Source organism: Herpailurus yagouaroundi, unplaced genomic scaffold, assembly GCF_014898765.1.
Source record: "Herpailurus yagouaroundi ecotype Mexico unplaced genomic scaffold, PumYag 160, whole genome shotgun sequence".
Lineage (NCBI taxonomy): Eukaryota > Metazoa > Chordata > Mammalia > Carnivora > Felidae > Herpailurus > Herpailurus yagouaroundi.
The window spans coordinates 7,589,598-7,614,460 of record NW_024412401.1 but is presented as its reverse complement, the minus strand read 5'-3'; the positions used below and the strand labels follow the sequence as shown (position 1 = coordinate 7,614,460).

Below are 24,863 nucleotides of genomic sequence, written 5' to 3'. Positions count from 1 at the left end.
TCTTCTTTCATGTCCGTTTTTCTACAACAGACCACAGAGACGGGTGAAGAGGAGGACCAGCCTCTCAGCCTGGCCTGGCCTACCAACCCCCGCAAGCAAGTCACATTCCTGATTGTTTTACCCATAGTGTTTCCTCTCTGGATCACCTTGCCTGACGTCCGCAAACCTGTGAGTAAAGCACCGTTTGTTTCACCAACTCCTTGTGAAAAGCACGGTACATAGCAGTGTGATAGTCTGCTTCTATTTGCCTTAAAAGGAAAAGGAGGGGTGACATATATACACGTGTATGCTTATATATGTCTAAAATTTCTCCAGACAGAGGCACAATAAGAGTGATTGCTCAAGTTATCGAATTTATGTAACAAACCACCCTAAAACTTAGTGGTTTATTCTGCTTGTGGATCCTGCAGACCAGGAGTTCAAATAGGGTGCACTGGAGATGGCATGTCTCTGCTCCACGTTTGGGGCTTCAGATGGGAAGACTTGAATGGCTGTGAGATGGACTCATCTGGAAGTTTCTTGGCTGATGTTTCTGGTCCCTAGGCAGAGAGGATTGAAGGGCTGGGCTCAGCTGCAGTGGTCTATGGGAGAACCTAAATGTGGCTTCTCCACGTGACTTGGGCTTCTTCACACCATGGTGACCTCAGGATAGTCAGATGTGTTAGATGAGAGATCAGGGCTCCAAGAAGGATTGTCCCAACAGCAGAAAGCAGAAGCTGTGTGGTCTCTGATGACCTAGTCTCAGAAGTCACAGAGAGTCATTCCTACCATATTCTACGGGTCAAAGCAGTCATTGATTGTGTTGGTTAAAGGGGAGGAGACAAAATGTTTACTTAGAATATATCATTGTCATATAGCATATGACACCCTTGGTGGGAGGAGTGTCAGAGAATCTGCAGCCATGTTTTAAAACCACCGTTGTGATTGTCTCTGAGAGGAGGAAATGAAGGTTCGAGGCAGGAGGGGAACTCACCTTTTGTTGAGTGTGTGCATGGATTATTCATTCAATTCAAAAATAATTTGAACAAATGCATTCATGTTGCATAAATGCCTACGTGTCTGATCTTCTCCATCCTGTATTGTTATCATTACTGCAATATTATTTTCTACCGTTATTATGTGCCAGGTGTATTGAACACAATACCATCTTATGATCAGCAAAATACAATCTAAATGTAGATCAAATCAGAAAGAGACTTCTCCTACTATTAAATTGGATTCTTGGGCCAGGGCCCCAAAGGGTAAAGGAACTAAATGATAAGAACTAGCTGTGCTTTTTTTTTTTCTAGAGAGAAAGCGAGCAGAGGAGAGGGGCTGGGGGAAAGAGAGAGAGAGAGAGAGAGAGAGAGAGAGAGAGAGAGAATCTTAAGCAGGCTCCATGCCCAGTGTGAGCCTGACACTGGCCTCAATCCCCCAACCCTGGGATCATGACCTGAGCTGAAGTCAAGAGTCAGACACTCAGCTGACTGAGCCACCCAGGCACCTGAAGAAGTAGCTATACTTTTTATTACGGCCGTACACACGTCATTCAACAAAGGTATGTGCCTACTATGTATCAGACACTGCCCTAGGTATTTCAATAAGCTATATTGTGGAATCTCAGGAAACAGCTAGTGTAGGAAGGTGTGTATACACACACACACACACACACACTTATTTGTTAATTTTATTTATATTTATTGTATATAATATTACATATTACTGGCATAAGTAGAAAGAATCTTGGGCACTAAGAAGTTAACTAACTCATGCCTAAACACTTCCTAGCAGATGGAGCTGAGATTCAGACCCAGGTCTGTGTGACCACACAGCCTGGGGTCCCCCTCATATTTCATGATACCAGAAAGTGGAAATCTGAGAACATCATTTCTGAAAGCACTTAGAATAGGATGGTGTGGTAACGTACAGCACAGTGGAGCGTAAGTCTTAAGAGCCCCACGGTGATCCCACTTTCCGCACTTGAAAAAGACAGAACAAAAATCCTGTCCCGTTGGCCTGGCCTATAAATAATCCAGCCCAGGAGAGAGCCAGTGTCTTATCAAGGACAGGCCAGGAAAGGACCCCCTCATGGAAGGACTCCCAACATTAGAGGCTTTCCCAGTAAAGGATGCATGTAATAGGTGTGGCTTACTGAAAGCAATATTTAGGTTTCTTTATTTGCAACGCGAGTGTAGAACATCTGCTCTGTGCCGAGGCTCGGATCCTGGAAACCTACGGCCAAATAGCTAGAATGTGTGGAGTTTCTTCTTGGCTCCCATCACATTGACATTTCCAAGATGTGTGTGCTCACATGTGCTCTCTTGCACTCTCTCTCTCTCTCTCTCTCTCTCTCTTTCTCTTTCCATTGCTCTGTTGTTTGGGCCAGTACTCTTGCACAGCCCCGGGGAGGAAAATCAGAGAGACAGACACAGTTTCCTAAATGTTCTCCTTTGTACGTCTAGGATGGTGTGACCCCAAGCAGAGGGGGCTGGCTGGCTGCTAAGGGAGTGTCAGCACACGAGCACTGGAGCAGTCAGGGAAACGTGCAGGCATGGGAGGAAGGTGCCAGCCATCAAGGCCTGGGCTCTCGGGTTGGGTGGGACTCCTAGAGCAAGGGCTGGCAAAATGGCCATCCTCTCTGTGATGGGAGCTCAAAGGACAAGGAAGCGGTTAGAGAAGATCAGAGCTCTGAACCAGCGACTCCTGGAAAACACACAGGACCCCACCATGGCAGTAGTTACCTGGATGACAACTTCTTTGGCTGATGCTATAATCCTGTTGGGTGCAAAGCAGGAAGATGCAGCTGTACGTGATGCTTTCCTTTGTACGACCATGGACCGGTCGTTCACTGCACACACGCCTTGAGAGCCAGCCTCTGGGGCCCAATAGCCAATGGGGCTTTTGCTCCTTGCAACCTCAAGCGCCATCCCCGGGATGGACCGGACTTTTTCCTCATTTTCTACATATGCTGTGTGCTTTCCCAAGCAAAAATGTGACTCTGAGGTGAAGCATTTGGGTGTTTTTAAATTTCCTCAGCAAATATTTATTGAGTTACTATTGTATGCCAAGCATCAAGCTTGTGCCCTAAGAGATAAAAAGACACAGAATTCACAATTCCTATGTTTACGGACTTCTAAGCTAAGTAGCAGAAACAAGGCATATAACTACAGAGGACAAATGCACAGCTCTATCAGCGACAGGAGCTATATTCAAACTGGAGTCTCCTGACTTAATATTGTTCTCATTCTACCATACTGACTACAGTGGGGTTTTTTTCCCCACATACCTCATGAGATACACAAGCTTGGGGAAGTCACGTCTCAACTTTGGACCTCACTTCTCCTCCTCTGTGAAATAAAAGGGTGGAAGATCTTTAGATTCTCTGCCAACCATGACATTCTGTGATTAAGGAAAGCGTAAAGATATAACCATCAATACAGTATTATAAATTTTGTTTAATGTTTATTTTTGAGAGAGAGACAGAGTGCAAGCAGGGAACGAGCAGAGAGAGAGACACACAGAACCTGAAGCAGATTCCAAGCTCTGAGCTGTCAGTACAGAACCAGATGTGGGGCTCGAACTTGTGAACCGCGAGATCATGACCTGAGCCAGAGTTGGATGCTTAACTTATTGAGGCCCCCTAGGCACCGCCAGTGTTGCAAATTTAAGGGGACCATACATCCCAGTTTGCCCAGAATTGTTCCTTTAGTCCCCAAGCCTGCTGGTTTAGAAGATGAATTATATGGTCATCCTTTGCATATACAAAATGCCAAATCAAAGAAACCATGCCAGTTAATACAAAAGCCAGGAAGTAGCTTCTTGATCATGCTTAGCACAGAAGAGTTTCATTAAGTTTGATCTTGATCTTGTATCAGTTAGCAACTGCTGTGTAACACACCACCCCAAAATTTAATGGCTTAAAAAAAATAAGCAGTTTTTTAGTCCAGAATTCTGAGAACTGACCATTTGATCTGAGCTCAACTGGACAGTCCTACTCACTTATATGACTCAGGGCTTGTTGGTATAGGAGTATCTCAGCTACAAAAGCTCATCTCTGCACTACATGGTATCTTATCTTTAAGTAAGCTAACCAGAGCTGGTTCACATGATGGCCAAGTTCCAAGGGCAGCAAGAATGAAAGCTGCAAAGTTCTCTTGAGATCTAGTTTGGAATCTGCATGCTGTCATTTCTATCACATTTTTTGGTCAGAGAAAATCAAGGCCAGCCCAGATTCAGAGGATGGGAAGATAGACCTCACCTCTTTTTTTTTTTTCTTTTTTTTAGTTTATTTATTTTGAGAGAGGGAGAGTGGGGGAGGGGCAGAGAAGAGAGGGAGACAGAGAGGGAAAGAATCCCAAGCAGATTCCACGCCTTCAGTGCAGAACCCGATGCGGGGCTCGAACTCATGAACCATGAGATAATGACCTGAGCCGAAATTAAGAGTTGGACGCTTAACCAACTGAGCCACCCAGGCACCCCGAGACCTCACCTCTTGAAAAGAGTTGTAAAGTGTCATGGCCACTTATGCAGTCTACCACAGTCCTCATGCACTGCCACAAGGGCCTCTTGACGAGGGAGAGGAAAAAGAGAGGAGAAAATGATTAGTTAATAAACATTTGCTACTCCAGAGGGCCCTGTCGGCTCTGTCTCCTCAGTAGTTTTTTTGTTGTTGTTGTTGTTGTTTTTTAACGTTTATTTATTTTTGAGACAAAGAGAGACAGAGCATGAATGGGGAGGGTCAGAGAGAGGGAGACACAGAATCCAAAACAGGCTCCAGGCTCTGAGCCATCAGCACAGAGCCTGATGCGGGGCTTGAACTCACGAACCGCGAGATCATGACCTGAGCCGAAATCGGCCGCTTAACCGACTGAGCCACCCAGGCGCCCCTCCTCAGTAGTTTTTGAATTACCCATAGAGATGAACATTCCAAACCTTGACAGTAATTACAAGGAAAACATGATTTTTTAGTATACATCCAGTTTCAGGGTAAACGGTCCTCCCACTTGTTTACTTGTTTTTATTTCCACCTCATTTATATGCAAATTATATGATAGTGTTTGTTGGATTATACACACTCCCAGCTCAGATTAATTCACTGTTACAGTCTTCTTAAAATAATGGCTGTGTTTTAAAAGTAAAAGAACTAAAATATAAATCTTGATGAGGAACAGGTCTTTGATAAAAATTGAAAATAACAAAGGAAATAAAGACCCCAAAAGTTATATTCTCTCATGACCTAGGACGGGCATTCTTACAAAACAGGAATGGATCTAAATAAGGTATCAAAACATGACTCATTAGAACTGGGAAGGTACCAAGAAGTCAGCTATATCTTTGCAATTTATGTCATTCATTGATTCATTCACCAAGTATTTATTGTGTCTGCTGTGCACCATGCACAGTTCTAGCAAGAATGAAGTGTTTGAGACCCAGAGAGGTTTAGCAACTTGTCCAAGCACATCCAGCAAGTAAGAAGCAAAGTCAAGACTCCCGGCCAGGTCTCAGCTGTGACTTTCACCTCTCTGACTTTCAGTCTCCTCATCTCTTAAAAACCAAAATGAGAATAAGATTATCCTATAACCACTACCATGATTATCTGAGCACTTATTATGTGTCAGGCACTTTTGTAGACACTTTATGGGCACGAAGACCTGAGGACAACTAGATATTTTTTATTCCTCCCATTTTACAGATGAAAACCCCTGAGGCTTTGAAGATGAAATAATTTGTCTCAGGTCACATCACTGGTAATAGGTGAGCAAGAATTTGAATACTGGCCGTATTAATTAGAGAACACACTTTTAATCTTTAATAGGATTATCTGGGGGACTTTTGTTAGATATGTTATGTCCCAAAACCTTGCACAGAATAGATGCTAAGTGAGTATTTGTTGAATTTAAATCAGTAAGGATATGGCCAATTTGTGCAATCAGCTAATGTCCAGAAACGTTTTTCAAGCCAAGAAAGTATCACACTGATGTACTAAAAGCTTCTAATGAGAACATTAGCTGTCAATTAGACACATAAACCATTACATTGGGAACAAAATGGCTGGCACATGGACACAATTTGCTTTTTGCTAATTAGTATGAGGTTCATCCCAGCAGATGTTAGGATGAACCACCATTACTAACCAAAAATTGACATGTCAGACCTTGGCTTCAAGGGCTATTTTCTTTCTTCCAGTGAGACTGGTAACTAAATAATTTCACAAGTGCTACCGGGCAGTGATGTCTGGAATGAGACCATTGAGTCCAAATAAGGGGAGTGGATCAGAAAAAATGAAAGAAGAAGGAATTACCTGGGCTGTGAGATTGGAAATTATAAGGTAGCTTGACAGTTGGGAAACACTTAACCAAACTGCTGGTGCATGAAAGGGTTGAAGCTTCCAAATCAGAGACAATATGGGAGGTTGGGTGAGGCAGATGGCCATACAGCTGGAATGCTAGTCTATATCTCCCTGAAGCTCTTTATATTTTCTGACATTCAGAGCACATGCTAGTATTATGATGATCGTCATCATGTCTATAGCTGGGAATATTTTGAGCGTTATTGGCCTTATTTTTCTTCAAGAACAAGTTGGTATAACCTACATATTGGGAAGGCATGCTATAGTCAGACGGACTAGGCTTGAACTTCAGGTCTATTTCAAGATTTGCATACAGAGTAGGTACTTGGCCTTTACCTACCCCTAGTTTATGATGAAGACATGGAAACTTACAAATAAAAACTATTTTTAATTTATTTTCAGTGAGCCCCTAATAAAACACTAGGTACATATAGATGTCCATTAATTACAAATTGGCCTCTTGATCAAGGACCATAAGCATCAAATTTTAAATGAGAGAGGTTTTCTTTAGTATGTTGGTTTGAACTTAATCCCTTTACCTCCTTAGTCTGGTTCCTTAGCTGCTACCTTTTGACTAGGAATGTTCTATGGTTCAGGGAAGATATTTCTCAGATGAGAAGTATGTTCAGATAATTTGATTCTAACTTGTGACATTACATCAAATGAACAGACATGCAAAGGTATAATAAATAAAATAATAATTACATACTTAATAAATGAGATGGCGTAAAAAGTGAGCAATCTGTGAAATCAGGACTCTCCCAAGATATCCTGTACATATACCATAAAGTATGGAGATGATGGGGTGCCTGGGTGGCTCAGTCAGTTAAGTGTCCAACTTCAGCTTAGATCATGATCTCATGGTTTGTGAGATCGAGCCCCACATCGGGCTCTTCACTCTCAGTGTGGAGCCTTGCTCAGATCCTCTGTCTCCCTCTTTCTCTGCCTCTGTCTCTCTCCCTCTCTCTCTCTCTCTGTCTCTATCAAAAATAAATAAACATTTTTTTAAGTATGGAGATTGTACTCCATTGCCTTATAGGATGTCCAGAATCAAGCTCACAGACTGGCTTCTGCTCCAATCACATGGGTGGCCCAACACCACAAGAAAAGCCCTTTCCTTCCCTGTGACAGAGCCTGACCCTAGGAGCTGAAACCACCATCTCAGGATACTAGTACAGTGACTTGTGACCAGAAGAAAAGAACAGGAACCCCAATCAGCTAAACTCCGTGGCTGGGAAAACTGATTTCTCAGCACTGGCAATTCCAAGGCTCGGCGAGTCTGGCCTCCAAAACCCAGCGGAATGCTCAGCTTTAAAGGAATTTGCTCTCAGAAGAGCATGTCTCAACCTCCATTTTGAAAAATTGATGACTTTTCTTTCCATAACCCATTAAAGTGCTCAGGTCCCCAGAAAGGGCCTGAGTCTTTAGCCAAAATGTTTTCCTTCTAACGCAGGGAAGGGGTGAGGGGCCACAGCCCAATTTAATCAAGCCCACTGGTCTTCCAGACACTGAAACTAGCAGATAGCCCCAAAAAGGCAGCAGTCATTAAGAGAAAGAAATGGTTGTCATGAAATTTAACAGAACAGTATGAATGATAATGAAAACATACATTGAAAACTTGCAGTTAGTAAAGAGAACATAAGCCTGTTTTGGGGCAATAGAGACTATGTCCATTATTATTATAGATCTTCAAGAGATTACTATGTACAAGTTTATCTTTTCCTTTTAATAAAGCTCTTAAAAGCCATGGCAGAAAGTGTTCTATGTGACTGCCCAAGGTCAGCCCTTTAGACAATTGAGATAGCTTTCCTCCACGTCAACTCCAGGATTCACTTCTCTGGACAAAATTGGATGGCATTATCAAAGCAAAAAAATGAGATTGTTTCTCAAAGTGGGAAGCTTTGAAATAAAACACGTTTGGCAGTAATAGGTGAGAGACTGAGCGCATTCTGCTATCTGAGCATGTTTTAAAGGGCCCCAGTTTTGCAAGAAAAAAGCCATCAACAAAACTCCACTACAATCCAGTGTAAACCTGGATCTCCCTGTAGTGGGATTAGGTTACAAAAAAAAACCTGCATTTTGAGTATCTGATTTTGGTTAATATTTTAAGGAAACTAAAAATGCTCACTCTGAGCACTGAGTAATGTACAGAATTGGTGAATCACTATATTGCATTATATTATACACCTGAAACTAATATAATACTGTGTGTTAATTACACTCGAATTTTTTTTTAAATTTTTTTTTTTCAACGTTTTATTTATTTTGGGGACAGAGAGAGACAGAGCATGAACGGGGGAGGGGCAGAGAGAGAGGGAGACACAGAATCGGAAACAGGCTCCAGGCTCCGAGCCATCAGCCCAGAGCCCGATGCGGGGCTCGAACTCCCGGACCGCGAGATCGTGACCTGGCTGAAGTCGGACGCTTAACCGACTGCGCCACCCAGGCACCCCATCGAATTTAAAACATAAAAATAAAAAGTGCTCACACTCTAAGCCTGAGATTGCACAAAGGCCTGTGAACAAAGAAGAAAAGGACATAGTACAGTCAGGGGTGGAAAACAGGAGGGACAATCTACTCTGCCAGCCCTGTGGACAGCAGTGTGCTGGGCCTCTGTTACTCCAGTCTGTAAGAGTGGTTCAAATATCCTGGAGGGTGACTGTCGTCAAGAATGTATAGAAACTATGTTGATGGCTTCCTCTCTGTGGCTTTTCCCAGTAATTCATGGGACTGTAAGAGGAACCTGTTTTAGAATCTGTGGATCCTTCTTGTTAACAGCAATTAGTCACGTAGGTTTTCTGGCAAATGGATTGCTAGGATACATGGGGTGAAGCAATACCAACTGATGGATTCTGATGAACTTGAGCAGAAGATAGAAAAAGGGAGCAGGAGAGAAAGGAAGGCTATGGGGTAGTCAAGAGATTGAGAGCAAGACTAAGAAACCAGGCCACGGAAAGGGCAGGGGCGGGGGGCATCTGAGCAGCCAGCAGCAGGAACAGACACTCTTTTCGAGAGACGTCCATCTCAGGCACTAGCTTGCTGATGATTTGGCTCCAAACAACATTCCTAAGAGAGAATCTTCGTGTCCCGGCCTAAACGCTGGGAGGGAGGGCCTTTTGATTGTGAAGCCTGTGAAGATGGGAGGGAATGAGGGAGGAGTAGCTGGCATGGGCGGTCTTAGCTTTAGTCTGCCAGATCCACCTCACTGGATGGCACTGACACTCTCGCCTCTTCCTGGTTCTCTTTCAGTCATCAAGGAAGTTCTTTCCCATCACGTTCTTCGGCTCCATCACCTGGATTGCTGTGTTCTCTTACTTGATGGTGTGGTGGGCACACCAGGTAAGACCTTAATCCTAACACTCATCCGCCTGGTTCTTGTGGTTGCCAAATGGTTAATCAGTGTGTTTGCTTTTGGAAAGTGTCAGATCGTACTGTGTCTGACAAGGTACATATTCCAGGACTAAAAGAATTTTACTCCATTCACCTTTCCCATCCCTCCTGGCCTTTTCCTGTAGCATGGAGTCAAATCAGCAGAACCCTGGACAGCCGTGTGGAAGACGGCACCCTATCTCTTCTTGTCCCCTGCAACCTGAATCCAGGCCTACCCAGGTCTGGGAGGAATGTCAGGTTTTGCCTGACTCCGTGATGCTTACTTCCTCTTGGGCAGCCACTCACCTCGTGCTCTCACCAGCCTTTCCGATTGGCTGTAGGAACAGAACTGGAGACAAAATGGTCTCTTCCTTGAACCTCTGTTCACTATAATGATGATGCATTTTGCTTTTACCACTTTTAACCCCGTACCAGTTATAGTGCCCATCACAAGAATAAACGCTCAGGAATTGTTTGTTGTCACACACATATGAAAGAATGAAATGCAAAAGTTTTACATTCTCAGAGATGACAGGGGTAAACATTGATTGAACGTGTACCAGATGCTGGATAATTCACATCCCTTCATCCTTGTGACTTGACAGTCACCCTGTACATAGGCACAAATCCTATCAAGGAGATGCTATTATTAACCACATTTGTAGATCAAGGAGTTACGCTTAGAGCTAATAAGAAAACAGCTCGGGATCATATAGGTAGTAAATAGCAGAACTGAGATTGTAACCCAGGGCTCTGACACTCCAGAACTCATGCTTTTAATCTCTATTATAAACTACACAAATTTCAAACTTCCCACTTGTATTCTTTGTTTAATACAGTCTTAAAATTATTATACTTGTTAGCATAAATAAAATATAGCAATTTGAAATAAGGAAACGTGAGAACATACACGGATATATCAAAAATGGTGCTAAAATAATTGTTTTTTGATATGCCAGAATAAATGAGCTTAGACCTTTACCTCACACCGTACTCAAAAGTTAACTCAAAGCGGATCATCGTTCTACGTGCAAGTGCCAAAACTATCAAATGTCTAGAAGAAAGCAGAAAATCTACATGACCATGGGTTAGACAAAGAGTTCTGTGATATAATGCCCAAACATCCATAAAAGAAAAATCTAGTTAGTTAGACTTCATCAAAAGTAAAATTTATGCTTTTCAGAAAATACCACTTAAGTAATTAAAAGACAAACCCCAGACAGAGAGAAAATATTTACAAATTATATACATCTGATAAAGCACTTGTATCCAGGATATATAAAAATCTCTTAAAGCTCCATAATAGAAAGGCAGGGGGGCACCTGGCTGGCTCATTGGCAGAGCATATAACTCTTGATCTCAGGGTCATGAGTTCAAGCCCCACATTGGGCATGGAGCCTACTAAAAAAAAAAAGAAAGAAAAGAAAGAAAGGCAAGCATCTACAGGCATCCTAATGTTTAAGATGGTCAAAACATTTGAAAGATATTTCATCAAAGAAGATATGCAAATGGATAATAAGCATAAGAAAACATGCTCGACATCATTATTCATTAGGGAAATGCAAATCAACACCACAAGGAGATGCCGCTTCACTCTCACCTAGGATAGACATAATCAAAGAGACAGATAATAACAAGTATTGGAGATGATGTATAGAAATTGGGACCCTTATATATTGATGGCAAGAATGTAAAATAATGCAGCCACTTTAGAAAACAGTTTGGCAGGCCACAAAATGTTACACATAGAGTCATCATATGATCCAGTGGTTTCACTCCCTCTGTACCCAAGAGAAATGAAAACATCTACACAAAAATCTATATACACGTTTACAACAGCATTATTCATAATTGCCAAAAAGTGGAAACAACCCAAATGTCCATCAACTGATGAATGAATACAAACAATGTGGCCTATCCACACAATAGAACACTATTCCACAATAAAAAGGGATGAGGCATTAATACGTGCCACATGTGAATAAACCTCTAAAATATTATGCTAAATGAAAACGATGGTCACAAAAGAGCACATGTTGTATAATTCCATTTATATGAAATGTATGAAAAGATCATATGTTGCATAATTCCACTTATATGAAATAGGCAAATCTATAGAGACGGAAAGTAGTTAATGGTTGCCTAGGGTTGGGGAGGTTGGAGGGAAATGGGTACGCTAATGGGTACGGGGTTTCTTCCTGGGATGATGAAAAAGTTCTAATTTTAAATTATGGTGATAGCTATTCAAGTCTGTAAATACACTAGGATATTGAATACACACTTTAAGTAGATGAGTTTTAAGTTATGTGAATTGTATCTCAATAGAGTTATCTAGAAATCAACACAAGATACCACTTCACAATCATTAGGATGGCTATAATTAAAAACACAGACATAGGGGCGCCTGGGTGGCGCAGTCGGTTAAGCATCCGACTTCAGCCAGGTCACGATCTCGCGGTCCGTGAGTTCGAGCTCCGCGTCAGACTCTGGGCTGATGGCTCAGAGCCTGGAGCCTGTTTCCGATTCTGTGTCTCCCTCTCTCTCTGCCCCTCCCCCGTTCATGCTCTGTCTCTCTGTCCCAAAAATAAATAAACGTTGAAAAAAAAAAATTTTTTTTTTTAAATAAAAAATAAAAATTAAAAAAAAAAAAACACAGACATATGTTGATGAGGATGTGGAGAAATAGGACTTCCAACTCCTGCTATCAGCACAGAGCTTGCTTGGGATTCTCTCCCTCTCTCTACCCCTCCCCCACTCGCATTTGCACTCTCTCTCTCAAAATAAATAAATAAACTTAAAAAAAACTCACAGAACTATTCTTAAAGGGTGAGTTTTACTGAATGTAAAATTAGACTTTACTATATGTAAATTACACCTTAATTAAAAAAAAAAAAGTACATACAACATCATTGAAAAAAAGCTGCTGGAAATGTCAGCTAATATACCCACTATTATTCCTACAAGATATTTTATATTATTCCTACCCTAGTTATTTTATGATGTTTGACTTCAGATTATTCTTCCAGGATATTTCCAAAACATTGTTGATCCTCAAAGAAGTTCTACGTGGCCCAAAGTCATGATTTTCCGCATTCTTTGAAAGTCATTTGCCACCAAAACTGCATAGAAATCTTTGTAGAAGATGAGCCTCAGCCTCCAGATTTCCAGGCTAGAAGGACTCTTTGCCATTTATAACATGTAATGGCTTTTCATTCTGTAACTATTTTCATTCTTTAATGTACTGATAAAAGAGTGGTTTTTATTCTCTCTTGTTTTCTAGATATTTCATCTTTTTCTAACTTTTTAATGATTATCTTAATTCCATACTCTTGCTTCCTTTTCAATCTTGTAGAAAAATGCAAACACAATGCCTAGAATAGTATTACCAAAAGGGCCCAGAAATATAAAGTGCATAAAGAGAAACCTTACTTTCTAGTAATGAATGAGAAGTTTCTCTGTCTTTTCTCCTATAGAAATGCTTTTCTCTTTTAAGACATCCAGACATCTGATCAAAATAGCACATTCTGTTCTAAGAAGTTTGGCTCTAATTCTGCTGTTTGCACAGAATTTTTTGAGCTATAAAAGCCATAAAGATAACAAATACACCATTTGGTGCTCAACTATTTTGTTATCCACAGCCTTACCAACAATAAATGCTATTTAATATCTTTATTTAGCTACTGTTTAGCCAAAAATAAATGCCCCTTACATTAAATGCTTTATGCATATTTCCCCTTAGTTTTCGTTACTTTTTATTCTTTTTGTATCATGAAATTAGTAAATGTCCTGAGTGATGAAAATGTGGTTAAAATCCATCCTGCATCTAATAGGAGAAGTTAATTCTAAGAGTCAATACGACCCTGTGTCTCATTTAGCCAATGTGACATTGGCTCCTGAAACCAAGATAAGGAACTACATCATGCCATGTTCAGAGCAGCACTGGATTTGGATTCTGAGTGGCCCCATCGTTTATTTCAATTGGAAAACAAAGGAATTCCCAAGAGACTGCTGATATCCTTTCTAGCTCTAAACTTCTCTGATGATGCCAATTTGATCAGTGCTGTCCCATCTATGCACCGCACCTATCATCCTGCCTCTTGCTCATGGAAAACCAAAGTCAGTGAAATGTTCTTAAAATGTGCCTATGAAGACGCGTTGTCAGACAGCAAAAGTGTTTCTACAGCCGTGCAGATTCATCAAGAGTGTGACGTACAATAAAAAGTCTTCATTATTCTCATGATTTCCCACATTATGGACTGATGCCTACTAAACCAGCTTCTGTCTGAAGAGCCCAGAGCCAGAGCCCAATGGCTACAGGCTAAGTTGGAAAGGGAGAGGAGTAGTGCCTGAGTTATCATAGCTGATAGTTACTGAATATTTACTTGATACCTGACCCTTGCCATTTGCTCTGTATGCATCATCACATATAATCATCACAACGACTCTGAGGGTTGGATGTTATAATCCCCATTCTACACGTGAGAAAAACCCAGGCTCAGGAAAGTTGGCAACCACGTACTAGGAGCAGCAGGCTAGGATTTGCACCCATGTGTCCCTCTATCCATCCAAGCCATCACTCTTAACCACACTACCATACCACCCCTCTGCAGTTTCTGCATTTTTTCTGCCTGTGGAGTCATTCAAACTTCAAATATAAACGTGGCTTTAAAATAGCCACTGCTTTAGAACTCCCTCAGAGAATCACCCTGTTTATTGGGGGTGACAACCATTGACTCAGCATCTTCACCGTCTTTGAAAATGTTTCACTCAAGATCTAACTCAAAAAATAGGTCACCAAGGAGAGTTTTGCTCAAATAGGGCACTCCTGTGTAGAACTCTTATTTAATTTTTTTCTAGGAGAATCAGCAGAAAACACGCTAGGGAAATCACCTAAGTACGTAGATGGATTTATTTATTCAGCAAATAGGTATTGAGAGACTACTAAATACAGGCTATGTTCTGTGGATTAAGGAGACCGTAGTGATCAAAGTAAGAATTCTGCTTGCATGGAACCTCCTTTCTGATGGAGAGCAGTGAATCTTTGCTCTGTGAGGTCAGGATAAACTAGTTCAGCTAGCCAGGCTCTAGAGCAGGCGTGACCACCAAAACAAAAATAGCTCCCAACTATGCTTTTAAGTTCATGGAAACTAAGCTCTTACTTACAAGATGTAGAGATTATTTGAATAAAACTTTTAAAAAAGAAAGAAAGGGTCACCTGCATGGTTCAGTCAGTTAAACGTCCAACTTCCGCTCAGGTCATGATCTCAAAGTTCATGGGTTTGAGCCCCACGTCACGCTCTGTGCTGACAGCCTGGAGCCTGCTTCAGATTCTGTGTCTCCCTCTCTCTCTGCCCCTCCCCCTGCTCGTGCTCTGTCTTTTCCTCTCTTTCAAAAATAAATAATAAACATTAAAAAAAAATTTTTTTAAAGAAATAAATGAATTTATTCTATTCCCTAAAAACCCTTATTCTTGCATGCTACTCTGGCCTTCTGCATTTTTTTTCAAAAAATGATGAATGTCATAGAGTAGGCCATTGAAAACCAAACTGAAGGCACTATCTTAAAAGTTTCAGAACTGCAGTTCACCAACTCCAGAAAATACATAGAGCTTTTAAAAGTCCCAGGAAGGCAAAAAAATTTGCTCAAGAGGATGTAGGAGCCTCCATCTGAGACTAGACCAACTGTCCAAAATAGACTTCATCAGTGTTAAAAGGCAAAGACCAAAATAAAACATAATAACCATCCCCCATCATTTTTCAGTAATGATGTACTATTTGCAAAGGGATTTTCCACAAATGATCACTTAGTCCTCCCAACCATCTTGTAAGGTAGGTACTATCATCCCTGCTTTAAGCATAAGAAAGCAAGGATTGAAGACATTATACAATTGGTTAAGTTAATGATGGGTTAAATTCTTAACAAATGCCAGAGCCGGGTCTTGGACTTCTGATTCTGTAACTGATGGCTTCTCCACAGTTGCCTTCCTGATTTACAGTTGTGTGTTACCAAGCCCCACAACACCCCAAATCAAGTTTCCCATGGAAGTAATAGTCTGAAAGTGTTCAAGAGTGGGTTACAGACACTAGGAGATGTCAAAGAAAAATGGGAACCCTGGATGTCAGTCCTTAACCTTCAGTTGTGAATCCAAAGGCAAATCGCTACAGGATTTGGTACCATTGTCAGCCCCTGGCCTCTGGAGCCAATGGCCAGTTGGCTTTTATCACTCTCTTCTGCCTCCCTTGCACAGAATTATTAGATACCATGTAATGACTGCACTCAAGCCCTCTATAGCTCTTTCTTGAGATTATCTGTTTAACCCTGGTGCGAAAATTCCTGATGTCTTGGGTCTAAATATGATTAAAGTGTGAACTCCTCTATGGCAGTGATTGTGGCTTACTCTTTTTTATCACCTCATCACTCTGCACAGCATGGATAGGAATTCATCAGAAGGGAGTTGCACTGAAATGTGGGTTTGATGGTTTGGTGACTTCAGACACTCACATGTGTCCCTGCCATTACATTTAGGTTGGCGAGACAATTGGCATTAGTGAAGAGATTATGGGCCTGACCATCTTGGCTGCTGGAACCTCCATCCCTGATCTTATCACCAGTGTCATAGTGGCCCGGAAGGGGCTTGGGGACATGGCTGTGTCCAGCTCTGTTGGAAGCAACATTTTTGACATCACTGTAGGGTGAGTAGAGATAGTTTTATGAAGGTGCACACACCAGCTCTATTGCTGTCTTTGTTCTCTGAGAGGCTGTGGAGATAAAACCGGGATCTTTGAGCCCAAAACTCACCAATACCAGTAGAAAGTAATGGGAGTACCATGCAAGTTCACTAACTCCATTTTCAATTTTCAGAGACCTTAATGAAGAATAAGTTATCCCTAGATAGGCAGAAACACACGCCAGGTACAAAGTGGATGTTGTAAGAAATACTTTAAGAATTTTGCTTATATAACGGCGTTGGCTACAAGTTATGAATATTCGGCATTCAGGTATGATGGAGACAGTTTTACTACATTTTTTCCCATATCCTAATTCTAATTAAAGTCCCCACCAGCCTCGGATGAGATTTGGATTATAAAACAGATTGGAACAAGCAAAAATACCCCATCTCCTTCTTTGGAAAATGCTGGCAGGTTTGGCGTTATCATTTATGTATGCTGCTGATAAAGATATTCTAAGTTTTTTGAAAGTCAGAAGATGAGATCTGTTCTTACGGTTAAGCAAATGGTAGTTCCCAATATGAATAATCTCTAAAGCGGATCAGATTGGGGTGGGATGCTCTTATCTCTGTCATGTCATTTAACTTGTCAGAAGTAAAAGTAGTCTGATGCATAACCCTGAATGAGAGAGAACCCCTGAGAAGGCAAGACATTGGGGTGTTTTCCTTCTGTTCCCAGAACTGGGCTCTTGACACCTGAATTTAGAAACTCACTAAAATGGATCTGCTGTTTCATTGAACGTCTTGAATATCATTCTCTCTTGTATCTTTGCATTACCCGTGTTTCTCACTCAGTGTCTACTTTGTGCACTGTAAGTACATTTTTATCCACTTAAGCCAGACAATGACCCTGTGACATATGTATGATGATCCCCCATTTTTCAGGCCAGGCAGCTGAAAAGCACAGAGTTCACAAAGCTAGTAAGTGAGACAGCTGGGATTGGGACAATGTGTCTCTCAGCCACAACACTGTCTGCATTAAACCCTGCCCTGAGCTCCCCCTGTCTTAACCACCTTTGAATTCCAAAGGTGCCCTCTGCTGTCATTATTTCCTTCCTTCGCAGGCCCCTCTCGCATGAGATTTGTCCCTGCTTGTCTGCCTGGAAAACTCCAACTTACCCTACCAATGTCAACTCCAATCTCAGCTTTCCTCATGCCCTTGGGCCTGACCAGGGGGCTCCTGCTCCTGTGTACTCTCTGAACATCGTACTCTTGTCACAGTCACGTTTATCAGTCTGCCCACTAGACTGTGAACTGCTCAAGAGCAACAGCTCCCCAGAGCCTAATACGATGCCTAATGCATGATGGTGCCTTGACAGACGTTTGCAGACTGAATGAATGAACGTGTGACGAATGCCTTAAAAGCTGTATGTTTTAAAGGAAGGGCGTCTCTAGTAGAAAGTGTTTCTTAGTTCCGCTGCTTACACATTTAGACTAGTTTTCTTGGTCAATCTCTTCTAAGAAGGAAAATAAGATGTGCTATAGTACAAAGGGAGAAAATCTTACAAGTAGGGAAAAATTATAGGACGTTTTTGTCATGTTTTTGAAAAATAAGTAGTCTAGGGAACTGCAAGATGTTTTTTGTTCACTGTTCTTAAATTGGATATATAGTAACAGGTTAGATGAAGGTTGCAAGATACCCCCTAACCCTACTACCCAGAAGCAACATTTAATTTTTGTATGTTCCCTTCCAAATATTTCACGAAGTTTTCCAAGTCAATATTCAGTTTTGTCCTTTTGGAGGGCTTTTGTTTTTCTATTTCAAAGCCATTTATGCCTGGCACAAAGTAGGCATCTATTATTCAATTAGTAAATCAGCTATTTTTCTAGGTTCTTTTATAACCCTCATAAATAACATTTTATCACTTCACAATATTTCATCTTGCTGGTTTTCAGTTTAGCCATTATTTTTTGTTTTTTCCAATTTTCTGCTATGATGGGTGCTTTCATGAAGACCTTTATGTGGAAAATATCTTTTAGCTATTTTTATTAGGATAAACTCCTTCAAGAAATATTAATGAATTAAAGATTATGAGCATTTTAATGGCTGTTGATGTATATTTTTAAAAAAGTCCTTTCTCAAGACTTTATACCAATTTATGAACTTGTTAGCAATATATTGAATATAAAAGGTATTTCATAGTCTTATTGGCATTTTCTCTATGCTTATAATATTAATATATACTCATGGTAAAGGATTGAGTAAATACATATAGAGCATAAATAAAAATCAATGATCATTCACCACCCTGCTTTAGTTCATATATAGTTTACATTGCTGAAAATGCATTGCTATTTTTATGTGCATCCTTCATTTTAACCGTAGAATCATCTCATGAGTATTTGCCTACATCATTATAAGCGTATGATTTTTAATGGCTACATAACATTAACTTGGCTTAATAGTTCGCTATTTAACTAGTTTTTTGTTATTGGAGATTAAATTTTTCACTCCTCAAAACAACACTGAAATGATCATTTTTCTGCATGAAGTTATATCTGCCTTTCAAATATTTCTTATGCTTGATCCCTGGCGATAGAATCTATAGGTCAAAAGGCATGAACAAAATGTAATTTTTTACTACAAAGGGCTTCTACCTGTTTGTAGTGCCATCAAGCACAACTTCACGGGAACTGGGTTTGTACGTGTGCATGTCTCGCTTAATAAGAATACGATGGCTTTGGTCTTTTTCTTCCTAAGAGAATGCAGGGGTGGGAGAAGCGCTCCCCAGGACAAGTCCCTAGTGGGGGGTTTCATTTTTGAGCACTCCACCCAACACACACACCCCCACTCCCACTTTTCCTGACTTTCCATCACTGACGGGAGGATGCCAGGGCTGCCCCCTCCTGCTGAAAGCTGGAACTGCACCACGTTCCCTGAGCTGGCCTGTGGAGCCCCTCCCCTTCTGACATCTTCCTAAAGTGAGCACCTCCAAACCAGGCTGTAGTGGGCAAACCACCTGTACTGACTACTGTGGGGCAGTTGTATCGATCACTTCACCTTGGCCCAGGTTAACATATGTACCCAGATGGGGGCCTGCGTGTGCCAGGCCCTGGGTATTCAAAGTTACACAACTCGTGGGCTCTGCCTTCACATGCTCTCTCCAACTGAGGAGACCAGATGTGTAAACTCACTACCCCTTTCATCTCATTATTTCTCTCAAGATATCTTCTCTTCCTTTGGAGAACGTTGTGTTTCACCTCTTCTTCCATATCCCTGAGGTCAGGCCAAAACTGAATCTCCCTTAGCCAAAGGCTAAGGCTCTGCAGCAGCCTCACCCAGCTGGGTGGCTGGGTCCTTGTTTTCCCAGCCAACGTTCCATCATTAGGCTCAGTGGATCAAACTGCGTCTCACTCGGCCCCCTGGAGAGGCCCAGGCAACATGAGTCCCATGTTTTCGGCCATTTTTCTCTTGCTCAGAGTCCTAACTCACTCTCAGGGATGCACCTGGCCATTGAGCTTTTCTGATGTCTTCCAGAGTTGCCACTCTGGATAGAAAACAAAAGATGTTACCAGATTTTGAAAAGTCAAATGCCAAGGGAGAAAACAGCTTTTTAAAAATCACATCACAAATGTAAGAAACCGTCTTCCTCAAATATTTCAGGAAGACCACTTCTTAGTGAAACGGTTGTCCCATCTTTTCCAGAATAAACCTCAGACAGCTATATTGTATCATGTATCATTTTTCACTTGCGTTAGATCAGTTGGGTCAGTGCTATTCTCTGTCTCCATTCCTAAAAATAATGTTGCCATTTTCACCACTGATGTCTATGCCTTTTCTCCATTTGTATTTTCCTTCTCCTGCCCTGTACAGATCTTCCAGTCCACCTTTTCGGGGGCTGAGAGCAATTTGAATCTAACTGGGAAAGAAACACCCAATTATTTCAGATCACATCCGGAAATCACCCGCAGTGGTCACAGCTCCGAGCTTACTCAGCTATAGAACAAATTCCCTCTTCTCCCTAATTCAGTCAGGAAGTAGATACAGGTTTCTGAAGTTCACGCGACTTCCTTATGTGATTTCCTGGGCCAACCGCACACAAGGCATAGTGAACCCAAAAAGACACCCTTTTCAGATTATGGATTCCAGGAAGCTGATGCTGTGTCCTGTGCCTTCTTCAGCGTGTCTGACTGCTACCCCCGTCTTTCCTCACAGGCTTCCACTGCCCTGGCTCCTATATACCATCATTCACAGGTTCCAACCAGTGGCTGTCAGCAGCAATGGCCTCTTCTGTGCCATTGTCCTCCTCTTCATCATGCTGCTCTTCGTCATCCTCTCCATTGCCCTCTGCAAATGGCGGATGAACAAAGTGCTGGGCTTCATCATGTTCGGCCTCTACTTTGTGTTCCTGGTGGTCAGCGTCCTCCTAGAAGACAGAATTCTTGTGTGCCCTGTTTCCATCTAGTAGGAAAAGCCATATCCTGAACCAACAGCGTGGATGGCCCCTCCCTGCCCTGGGTTCTAGGCTCCTTGACCTCTCCAGAAGAGGCAGCTGGCACACAGCCGTGGGCCTTTCAGAGCGTCCCTCCCTAGCGGATTTGGGGATGGATGGATTTACGCTGGGCCCACTCATTTCACGAGCTGCTGCCAACCTTGCCTACTGAAACAGCTCCACGCAAGAACCGTCCATTTTGGGGCTTCTCTCCGATTCACCGCTGACAGGTACTCCTCGCTGGTCGGAGGTACATTCATTGTAATGATGCAAACAATGACAGAGGCTCTCTCTATATACACATACAAAATATACAAATTATAAATAGATGCACATGAACATACTCCCGCCTGCTCCTGTATTATACCTCTCCTTTCATACCTATAGAGTCATACATACCTGTATACAAACACAAAGAAAGAAAAATTTTATATATATATATATATATATATATATATATATATATATATAAAATCATCACATATATATAAATACAAATGCATCTTTTCAGGGATAGCTCTAGTATATTTATAGCACCTATTTGAAGAGGGGCATCAACCTTCAGTCTGAGCTTTACCTCTTAAGTACAAGAGGTAAACTAATAGAATCATTGCTGTGACCTTCAGCCTACCTTGGACTTATTGGGATCCTGCCGGGCAACGTGGATGTTTTAGAGGAATATGTTGCAGGAGGGAGGGCTTGGTGGAGAGGGTCTGTAGGGACCCTGAGCTGAGACCTCCAAAACATTCCCACCAGCCAAACAGTGAAGACTATTTGCCCACCCCTGCTGGGCACGCTGACCAAAACCCATGGGGCCACTTGGGACAGACAGAGGTAAAACCCAGACTGGGTGGATATTGCTTTGGAGGCAGGGGAGAGGTTACCAGGGTTGGGGTTTTTTGGATTTTTTTATATATATTGCCCCAGCATGCAAGTAGAAAATGTAACTGCAAACCAAATTAGTGCTCTCCTAGGACAACGAGACTATATAAACTGAACCTATATTGTTCTAATGCATGTCCCATTATCATCAAAAGGGGGGGCAGATTTAACTGTGATTGTCATTTAGGTGTATTTTGATGCTAAGGGCTCACATATCATCAAAATGCCTGCCAAGAGAGCCTGGGACAGGTGATAAGAAATATCATCCAGTAGAGGGGCTCAACGGAACTTGCCACCTAATGGGAATATAAGGGCATGGTTCTTTAAAGCATCTTCCAGTGCGGTTCACAAAGGGCTTCAGTGTCTAAAGAAATTATTATTCCTGCAATAGAAATAAACAATCTAATCTATAGTGCTTGGGTTGAGGCAGCTTAGAGATGTTTGGAAAGGCATCTGTGCACCCCGTGCACTGAGGAAGGTTTCTGAGGCCTATGTTTAGCGGTGCCAGGACGAGGGGGTGGGTAGAGCCCAGGCAAAACCTGCGTTTCTCCCTCCATCGAGACCCTACGTGGGACTCTTGCTGGCTTAGAGAGTCCACCGAAGATGTCTTCATGCTGGCCTCAAGCCAGTCACTCCAAGGTTTTGATCTCCTGATTTTGCCAGCATTCACGCGACATTTTCATTTCGTTCACTCCATGCCCCCAAATTCTGTTTGATACCTTGTATGATTTCTCAGATCTGTGTCAATAGAAAATAAAACCGTCAGGGGGAAGAAAAGGCAAACTGAAATCGATGAGAAATAGATTTTCATGTCTCCAAGTCATGCTTTCCTTATAATCAGTTGAAAAAGGAAGTAGAGGATGGCCCATTATTCTGTACCCACCTTCCATCTCAGCTGGGACACACTACACACGACATGTGTTCTTGTCTCCGGTTTACCGTGTCCCTGATACCTGCTATGATCCTGTCGTGAGCACATACCTCCTAACACAGACAGGATGCAGAACTCACAACCAAATAGAGAGGAAGGGAGACCTGACAGCCCCAGATCAGGCTCAGTATTCCTTCCACAGAACCCCAGCTCACTCCACAGAGCGTGGCAGTAACAGGCAGTGTCCCTCATTGCTCTTCGCCCCCAAGCGAAAAGCACTTCTGAGTGGAGGCTCACGTGAGAAAAACAAGAAATCAAGATGGCTGCCACACAGGAGGTGAGACTTCGAGTCTCTCCAACTTCGCCAAGTCAGGTGTTCAGTTGTGTCAGAAAAACCTGCGTCTCCTTCATCAAGGGCAGGATGTTGTATTGAGGCAAGAATTTGTGCTATTTCCTTAGGGTGAAAGAGAATGGGTGAGTGAACTTCTTGTTCAAAACTGTGGTTGGTTTCCCGGTGCATTACTTGAAGGGGAGCAAACTGGGTCCTTGCGTGAGTTACGTTTTATTGGCTGGTCTGTTATTCAAAAGAAGGTTTGAGTAGGGGACTGTAACTCAACTGCACATAAACTATGTGAAACCAAAAAGGACAAGGGAGACCCACCACGGCCCTGTTCTTGGGCCGGCACTTACTAATGTCCCCTGCCTCCTCACTCCCTCCCATTCATTCCCAGCTCACAGTGAAGACCCATCCAGGCAGCCACAGAGCATTTTACTTGTATGGGGCTCCATTCCAGAGGAGGTGTTGTGGTCATTGATGACAAGTTGCACTTGAAAAGACCATGCTTCCCAGCCCATTCCCACCCCTGTGATGTGCACTGAGCACAATGTACGACAAGCAGTGTTCCCTGGCTGGCTGGTGTGCAGGCACCCTTCCCCTGCCACTGCCTGACCCAAGCATGTGTCTGTGGGGTGATGTGTTGGGCCAGGGCAAATCCAGAGAGCAGTGTATAGAATGCAGCAGTGAATCTTTAAAAACAATCAAACCACTAACGTAATTATGAGAAAGAACTTTCCTGAGCAGGTCACCTCCAACACTTCTCCTGCATGTCTGTGCATATACTTATATAAATACGTCTTTACGCCACATCTATACGTACACAGTCACGTCGTCATTTACATCATCAGCCTCTGACCCAGTCATCTTCAGGATTCAAAAGCAGGGCACATCAAGTTTGTCATAGTGAAGGAAAAGGAAAGTCATGCACACCAACACCCAAAGGGAACATTTCTTCCTGATCTTGTAAGACTTGTTCTGTGCACGTGTACATGCGAACCTACATATACGCTCCCTTCCCATATATTTTCCCACCTCAAGAGTATACAGTTATATACAGCCTATGGAAATGGCCAGCCATACATAACCCTCATGCTGATGTAGAGGCAAAGAATACACAACAGAAAAACTTAGACCCTAGATTTTCTTTACTTTCTTGTAGCAAGGTATATAAAGTAATATCAAAAATTCCAAAGCCAACTTCTTACTTCTCAATCCAAAATATACAAGCTGGGGGACCTGGGGAGCTCAGTCAGTTAAGCATCTGACTCTTGATTTCCGCTCAGGACATGATCTCATGGTTTTGGGGATCAAGCCCCGTGTTGTGCTCAGCGCTGACAGCCCAGAGCCTGCTTGGGATTCTCTCTCCATCTCTCTCTAACCCTCCCTCGCTCACACACGTGCACTCGCACGCACGCTGCCTCAAAAATAAACATTTAAAAACAAATAAACAAGCTGTACCAAAATGGTTCCATTTAGCCACAGCAAACCAAGCAGGTATTGTTTGCTGTCACCTCCCCTGTCGCTGTTGGCAGCACCTGCACAGGAGAGCAACCTGGCTCAAACTGAGAATGCCCAGATAGAACCTTCTAAAGTGTATCTGGAAATGCCCGTGCTAAATCCAGCTGCCCTCTGATCGTGACTAACTCCTGAAGAATTGAAGCTGGAGATTAGATGGTGTTTATGCAGTGCTCCAGGACCTAAGCTAAGCCCAGCGGTGACAGATCGGGAAGACACAGTCCATGTGCACAGTCTAAGGGGTAGGGCTGTTTATCAATTTAGCAGATGCAGCAGCCTATGCTAGAGCCTTGCCCAGAAGATTATAAAAAGAGGCAGGGACTGATTCATATTCAGGGAAAATGATTTGTAAGGCTTCTAACAGGTGTCACCTGACAGGGGCCATTATAATTTATTTTCTA

The 24,863-nt window shown here is 42.3% G+C and overlaps 1 protein-coding gene across 3 annotated transcripts in view; it reads left to right on the top strand.

Moving 5' to 3' along the window:
• The window catches only part of SLC24A2 (solute carrier family 24 member 2), a 245,143-nt gene extending 221,876 nt beyond the window's left edge, over positions 1-23,267 (top strand). For 2 of the 3 annotated variants that reach the window (XM_040481361.1, XM_040481360.1), the window contains 4 exons: positions 31-168; positions 9,578-9,667; positions 16,223-16,389; positions 20,581-23,267. In XM_040481361.1, coding sequence (XP_040337295.1) covers positions 31-168; positions 9,578-9,667; positions 16,223-16,389; positions 20,581-20,830 — 645 coding nt within the window. In that variant the 3' untranslated portion in view covers positions 20,831-23,267. The remainder of the gene's footprint in view (positions 1-30; positions 169-9,577; positions 9,668-16,222; positions 16,390-20,580) is intronic. The other variant, XM_040481362.1, reaches the window with a different exon arrangement.
• The last annotated feature ends 1,596 nt before the right edge of the window (positions 23,268-24,863 follow it).